The 8,307-nt window shown below is 36.9% G+C and overlaps 1 protein-coding gene across 1 annotated transcript; it reads right to left on the bottom strand.

The window, feature by feature from the left end:
- Window positions 1-592: 592 nt before the first annotated feature.
- On the bottom strand, window positions 593-8,239 carry LOC119744834 (cadherin-related family member 5-like). Its single transcript, XM_038220998.1, has 3 exons — window positions 7,933-8,239; window positions 2,945-3,049; window positions 593-2,594 (listed from the first exon to the last, which is right to left on the bottom strand). Exons 1-3 carry the CDS (start codon window positions 7,982-7,984, stop codon window positions 2,257-2,259), a joined length of 495 nt encoding a protein of 164 aa, XP_038076926.1. The 5' UTR covers window positions 7,985-8,239; the 3' UTR covers window positions 593-2,256.
- Window positions 8,240-8,307: the final 68 nt, after the last annotated feature.

Below are 8,307 nucleotides of genomic sequence, written 5' to 3'. Positions count from 1 at the left end.
GCATTTTACACATGTACACGTATCTCATTTTTGATGACATGGTTAATGTCAATCACAGGGGCACTTTGGATTTAGAACTTCTTGGTTGTTACACTTCACATTCCAAGGTCTCATAACGACACTTACCAACTGCAAATAATTGTGCTGATTGGACAGATAAAGTGATAACTTAACACCAAGCCTAAATTCATCGCTCCGCTAACCATGGCATTTTGCACTTGCACTGACCATTCTAAGAGTTTGCCGAAATTGTATTCTGTGGCAACAACTTTTAGTTTTTGCCATCGACATACAACGGAGCACAGCTATAGCCTTATAAAAGTTTTTTAGACATTGTCTTTGTCCGAGTATAATCCGAAATACACAACAAGATTCTGTAACTCCAAACTGTTATTAAGAAAAAAAAGTCACTCAGGTTATTCTTGTAAAAAAATGTATTCATCATTTTTTAGTCAACATTTAATTCTACCCTGTGTTAATCTAAAGGTTTTATGTGTGCATACATGTACTGGGTACATTTAATGAGTTGACATTAAACACAAAATATGAGTGCCTATTTTATACACTACCCCAACTTCTTTGAGATGTTTCCTTTTTTGGCAAATAAACAAATTCACAAGTTTTTTTCAAAAAGTAAAATTTCAAAGTAAACTTTCTATAGCAATGTATGTATCCTCCATATGGTTGTGTTATCTCGTTTCATCTTTTATCTGTAAAATAAAACAATAGCTTTTGTTTTAACTACACTTAGTCGTGGTGCAAAAGGTTGTTTTTATAAAAGCCTGTGAATAGAGATTACTCCGTTGAACACCAGTACTGTTTTCTGGAAGTAACAGGTTCGAATCCTGCATCAGTCAGTTTTCTTGGATCAACTGTGTACTTCAGTTTTTCCTAAAAAAGTTTGATTCACCGTTTCCGAGATGTTAAGAATTCCACTGATTTTTGCATTAAAAATCATTTTGTGGAACCTGTAGACTTACTAAACAGTAAACAGTGATGAAAGAGCACACTGAAGCTGGGATCTCATTATTGGATACATCTAAGACTGTACACCGATTTTACTTCTGAAACTATTTCTACTTGTACAACACAACTGATAAATACACAAAATATCTACAAGTATTGCTCTCTGGAATGTTTACAAAGGTACTTGTCCATTTCAAATGTTTGTTTCTGCCATAAAATTGTCTGCCAAAACAATTCTGAAAGTCTGGTTTAAACCTCAGTGGTCATGTGACTTTTAGTCCTTCAAATAATTTGAGAGCACTGGAAATTAATTCAGCTTTCAAATTTAAATTTCAAAAGATCTTAACCTTTTAATACTTCACATTATGCTTTGGTAAATACAAGAAAAAAAACCTGTCAAATATCCCAGTGACCGTTGAAAAAAACCCCAAAAAGTTAAATCACATAAATCGAAACTATTATTAATATCCTTTTATAATACTTTCTAAATCATTAAAACTCCAATAAGTAACATATTATGTCATATATTTTGCTATTGATAACTTTAAAAATTCAAAATCAACACACATATAAATAAAAATGTCTATGCTTCTATGAAATTAACAACTCCAGCAAAACAAACAACATAAATTTATCACACATGTAACTCTTAACAAGCACTTCAACCAGCCAGAAATATTCCCAACTTTTTTGAGAGCTTTTGCAAGATGCCATGTTGGAATAGTCTGTTGCTAGGCAACTAGGCAGGTTACACATGTGACCATTGCAATGCAATCAAACGTGGCGACTCACAAAATCTCGACCAGGTCAAGTCCAAATGACTTGGGAACGGCTTCGGCTACGTTTCCATAACTGTGTACTTTTAAGCCATAGCCACGTCATTCGGAAGCGGCCTACATGTATGACTAGTTTCATCAAGTTCTCCAACAAAATTCCGAAATTTCTGTTCAGCATTTCTCCGTTCACTTAATACCTTCTCTGTTTTAAACCCCACAAATATGACTTTGCACGTACATGTATAGACAAGTACTAAAGCTCACTCATTTTTAAGCAATATTTTTCAAACCCCCTGCCATGAAGCCGGTTCATACTACACGCAAATGCGAAGAAAATCGACGTCATAAAACATTTGCAGCGAAAGTCGCCAGTTGAAATGTGTTCAACTTTTGCGAATTGCTGTAACGTTACAATTCGTATTTGCATTTGCGCCGAGTATGAACCGTCCTCCACTTCCCCAAAACAGGAATGATCCACAATGCCACCAACTTTAATCACACAAGTTCGGACTGTTTATAGTGTGTGGTAATTTTTATCCCGTCGCGTCTTGTAGAAGCTGTAGCCAAACCCAATGATCAGAACAATCGCAATGCCGAGAACGATTCCGCCGATGAAACTGGCTGCGTCGAAGCCCCCCTTGGAGGGTGCCGGTGTCGGTTTCACCGTCGGACCCACGGGCTTGGTGGGGCCTGAGTCTGTTGAGGGTGTTTTTGTGGCTTTGCCTGCTGTGGGGGCTAGGGTGGCGGGCTGCTTTGTCTCTGTTGCTTCTGTTGGTGCTAATGTCGGCGCTGTTGTTGGATTTGGTGTTGGCGAAGTTTTCCCTGCTGGTGTTGTTGGTGGTTTAGTTGTAACTAGGAATTCAAATAGTTAATATGTAGATGCCTGATTAGAAATAAATATAAGTTGGGGAAAGGGAGTAAAAAAAACTTTTTGTTGGTTGATATACATGTTTGTTATATTTCAGTACTCCAGACTTGTGAACCATTCAGTTTAGGAAAGAAAAAAAAGGAACTGAATTACAGTAAAGACTGGTTTATATTTCATGAAAGTATGAATACAAAAATTTGCAAAAGGTTGACAGGGAAATATTCCAGAACGTTCAACTTTTGCAGATTTTGGGAGAGACAACTTGCAGTGATTTCACAAATGGAGTGTGTGATTGCATTGGAACTGATAGGTTAGCAATTCCTGGATAGCTTACCTGCACCTTGTGTGGTTACGATGGCAGGTCCTTCTGTCACTGCAGTTTTAGTTGTAACATCGTCTGGTCCAACTGTGTCTGGTGTTCCTGTGGGTGGGGCACCGGCTGCAAAGGGAAAATATCAAATTTGTTCTATTTATTGCAGTATGCATTTCCTTCCATTACTTGACCCTAACCACAGAACAGAACCAGAAACAGCTTGTATTTGTAGAGAAATTCTGATTATGAATTTAAAAAATTTTTGTCATAAAAACTGACTGGGAACAGTGACAGTCAGAATGGACACTACGTAATGGGTCAAGAGTATCAATGCACAACCTACGTGTACGTTCATGTACAGACTAACATTTTGAGGTGAAACCACGTCCGCACACACCATAGATTAAGGAATCTGCCTATGCACACACACACACACTGCAAGCGTTCTTATAGACAAGGCGCGCGAGTATTTTGATAATCTTATTGTTCGAAGGAGCCCGGAGACTGTGCGTACTACCTCAGCGCGACCCACGCGAGTCTGGCGCCACCGCAGAAAATGGCTGTCACCCAATTAGTCTGTAAAGAGCACTGTGCATGTTGTCCACTCACAAATGCTACACTGAATGACACATCATAATGTGCTTGAGAGGAACAGACCTAGGCATGGATGCAGGACAGAAATGCCCCTTTAATGTCCATCTATGAATTGATACAGAATGTTATGCAATCTGTACTGCTCATCTACATTTTTTTACCACTAACTATTTTTTTTTACATTTCGTTTGTCACCCAGTGAGCTCTGTGATAGTTAAATGAACTACAATGTGCTTTCACACACAAGAAACAAGTCAAATTTCCTTGTCCGTTTCCTGTAGAGATCTAGGAAATTTTCGTTAACCTAACTTCCTAGGGGGGTGTGCAAAATCGTATTACAATTGTAGGATTCAGGACTGTTCGCCATGCACGTCTATAGTAGACTACTGATTTTATAAAATTTCCAAAAAATATAAAGTTTAAAGTTAGGCCATACAAATTTATCAAATCCATAAAACAATACACCCCCCCCAAAAAATACACACAAAACAAAACAAAAAAAATACTTTTCAGCAACTGCTGTTTAATTGCTATGTGCGTACTGTTCTTTCCTGCTGTGGGCTTGCTTGTTGTTGCAAATTCAGGAAGTAGCTGGAGTTATAAACGTGTCATTCAAACACCTGTTATTTGTTCTCACTGCATGAGAACAAATGCGGGTATTACACTACAAATTCAATCCATCGTAATATTGATTTTGATCCTTGTGACAAGTGCGAGTGACTCATAGTTCGTGCTATCATTTTTATTTTTCACTCATGTATCTCAATCTGTTTTTGATACACATGGTTCTATGAATGAACAACATTTTGATAAAATGTAGGGCGTGCTATTAGAATTGTGTTAAAATATGGTATAATTTTGGACAATGATTATCTCCAGCATGTTGTTTGGAAATTTGGTTGTGAATAACCTTTTTTTTTTTGTAAATTATCTTTCTGTGCACAATGCAGTTTTACAATTATAATTCAACTCTACATAAACCCTAGCCTGATGCAAATCACATGTACATGTATGTACACTAAATTTTACATGCACAGTGATAAAATTTATGCAAGCATTAACTTGCATATGTGATAGCATCATGACTATAAAGACGTATGTTTGATAGCATTAGTAATACCTGATAGATGTCATAAAGTGGTAACCATAGACCACATGGCATGTATTAATGTACATAATTTAACTTGCAATACAAATATCAAAATGCATAAAAGCCCACATGTGATATAACCGTGTGCACAGAGTGCATGTGAACGTATGCAACCAACACATGTTAAGCTTCCCATACAAAAGCCTTCATGCCTGTTTACACAATTCAAATGATCCTGAGCGACCATAATTGCACGTTTAATTTATTCGCAATCGGATGAGTGGAGTATTAACTTGGTATAACGGACCAGAAGCATTTAAATGACGATTGAAGAATGAATTTCAAAGATATGACAACTTACAAGTCAGGCTCCAAAGCGTGACATTTTTTCCTGTCCCTGTTACCTTGTAATTTACATACAAGTATCAGACAATATTTTGCATTTGTTGGGTAGGTAGGTTGCTATTTATAATCACTCTTGGAGGACGACTGCATTAATTAACACAATAATCAAATCATAGATATGTCAGATATAACAGGGACATGAAAAATGTGGACTCAAAATTTATAAATGACCTAATTCATTATATTTGGGGGAGGGCGAAATTTTTTGTTTTACCTTCATACCGAGACAATGATAACATTTATACATGTACCTTTGAATCAGCCAATATAATACATGTACCTATATCTTATCATGTACATATGTATACTATTAATATAAAAAAAACCACCAAAAAACAAACTTCAATTTGCTTGTTTATTAGCACTCAATGTCACATCATATGCATGCCAATAATAAGGTCAGTTTTATATTAACTTCATTAACACACTAATATTGTAGAACTCCACTTTCAAATACAGGTTGCATATTTAGAATATATGGCACAGGTTTTGCATGATATCAACATACAGAATTGTGTACACGTATGCAAAGTTACATGCTGCACGTCCACCCCTTGTAACCATGGTAACAGGAATGAGGCATTTTGCTGGGAATATGCCATCGAAAAAGTATGAATATTTTATATGTAGATGATGTATGGAAGCAAATTTGTAATAATGTGGAATTTCAAATTCAGTGTTTTGCCCTTGAACAGTGCAAATAAGGCCAAATAAAAAAAAAAACATGTTTAGCTTCGCCGCCCGCTTCCTTTTTGGAGGCCGCCTCCTTTTTTTCAAACCGAAAAAATTACAAATTTTAAACAGTGACATCCTCTTTGTCTGTTGCATCTAGCCCAAATAAAGCTGTTATGTTAGTTCCTGAGAACAAGTGGCGGCCATTTAAAATAAAGCTGCCAGTCATCTTGAAAAATAGCCCGGTTGCGCGGCCATTTTGGAGGGGGAAAAAAGGGAGCCTTCCTCCTTTTTTTCAAAAAGGCAGGACGCTAAGCATTTTTTTTTTACTTGGCCTAAGCACTGTGTACCCTTTATGTACACAGGTAATTTGTATGCAGGCCTGTGAGAACCAACCAATGTAACATTATTAATCTTTAAATTTGGAGTAATTGTTTTAGAATTTCAAACATTGTGGCACATGTAATAAGCCGAATGTCTTGACAAAGGAACCAATTTTTTTTATCCAATTAATGGCACAGTAATATTTTATAACATTAATCATTATTTGTGGGAAGAATTTTGTACTGGGGAAGGGGGGGGGGCTGGTGATTTGTCTGGAGCTAATCATATATCTCTTGGGGAATTCCCATCTTGATATAACACCACAGCTGGTTTACATCTAGCAAGATTAGTAGACGCAGTCCATTATGCTAATGAGCCTGGCATTTACAGAGTGCATGGCCTCACATTCCTACTGCTCATAGATCCATCTCCTTGCATCGTGGAGGCAATTTATGGAGACAGCTTACCCTATAAATCTCATTCATGCAGACTTAAAGCAGCAATCTCACAGACTATGAATTTATGCCCAGCCAACTATTAATAATGGTCTAATTGACGTGTCACTTTCTTGTGAGAAAGCTTATGAATGTACACTGCACTTTTTCAATCCAAATGCACATGACAAAATTAATACAATGCAGTATTAAACAAAAACCATGAAAAAAGACCAAAACAAAGCAAACAATTATAGAGAAATGTTCACCACGTGCACAACAACATGTGTGAACACTTGTGTCTTAAAGCTTGTACATTGATGACAACACAACTCACGTGATACAACAATAGGCTAAACAAATTTAACACTTCCTTTAGGGATTTTCCTTTGTTGTGTAATTATACTGATACAAAATGAAAGTGAAACTTGTAACTTGAATAACTTAATCTGAGTTTGACTGACGAATCTACCTATCATATTACTGACCTTTAGGTCAACATACAATCAGCATAAGGTGGGGTTTCTTTCCACCCCCCTCCATGCTCCCCCCCCCCCTTCCAAAAGGAAGAAAAAAAAGGTAGGCTATTAAAAGGCCAGGGATAAAAAGAACACACATTTCTAAAACTTCTGCAAAAAACCCTGCTTTTGACTGCAAAATATCAGGAGGACAAGTTTTTGAAAGGGAAATATTTCCTTTCTAGAATCACCATCATCACACCTGTTTTCACCGTTTTCATTGTCCTCGTCCTCTTTATCACTACACTTTTAACACAGTCATCACCATTTCCCTCCGATCAATCATTCAAAAGTTTTTGGGTTTTTTTTCACAGGAACACAGGAAAGTTGAGAAGCATCTCCACTTCATTAATGTTCATCATCATCATCACCCTCAATGCATCATCAGGGATCATCCTGAATTCTTCAGCTTTCTCAAATTTCTGTCAATTTTGTTTTTTTAATTTTCCAGTGCCATCCTCTTCATGATTACATTGAAAGCAAATTACAAACTGCATGTATGCCATCATCATCAGCACATCGTTTTCATTGATATTATTAAAAGTATTAAATTGATGAGATTAATCTTATCACCAATTGTTTACTCTTTCTGGAACTACTTAAAAGGAGACAAATTAAGAACATACATGTATGAACAAAAACCATAAATACAATGTATCAATGCCATGATGTAAATTCCCCATCACTAAGTAATATGAAACAATCTTCATTCATCATCCACTAGTGAGTCATCATCATGATGATCATCCATCATTGCAACCAAATCACAACTTCATCAAGAACTTCAGAAAATAAATTGTAGGCGTCTTCACAAAAACTACAACAATTTTATCATCCTCCAAACAGGCCTAGTTTTCATTTTTCAGATCAATCCTCATTTAACTGCAAAATTACAGACCATTTTCTATTTTTTTTTTCACTCAACGTCTCAAGTATTAATTATGCAGCATCATTCAACAACAAAAGATTTACCTGTGGAGATGAACGCTGCCAGCGCAACAAGGAGAAGAACCCTGGTGTCCATTTCGATCAAAACCTCTGCTCTCCTCTCAAAAACTGGCAGTCAAAGATCGCCCTTATCTTCAACAACAAGAACACAATGATCTTTGCAAGATACTCTTTAACGGTTCGTAGACTGATTGCTGGAACGGATGACAGTCAACTGGTGAAGAGATTGATGATTTCTTGGACAATGCACAAGCGATACGTACGTGTCATGTGTTTATTTTGTACGATCATCGAAAATCGATCGCGCAGACGAAAATAAAACCCACCGGTAAGTTGTTATAGCGCCACCAACCGGTCAAAGACATCCAGCTTAGTGCCCGGTGTCGGTCTGGCTAACGC

Source organism: Patiria miniata, unplaced genomic scaffold (assembly GCF_015706575.1).
Source record: "Patiria miniata isolate m_02_andy unplaced genomic scaffold, ASM1570657v1 HiC_scaffold_7, whole genome shotgun sequence".
Taxonomy (NCBI): domain Eukaryota; kingdom Metazoa; phylum Echinodermata; class Asteroidea; order Valvatida; family Asterinidae; genus Patiria; species Patiria miniata.
This window is presented reverse-complemented; position numbering and strand designations above follow the sequence as displayed.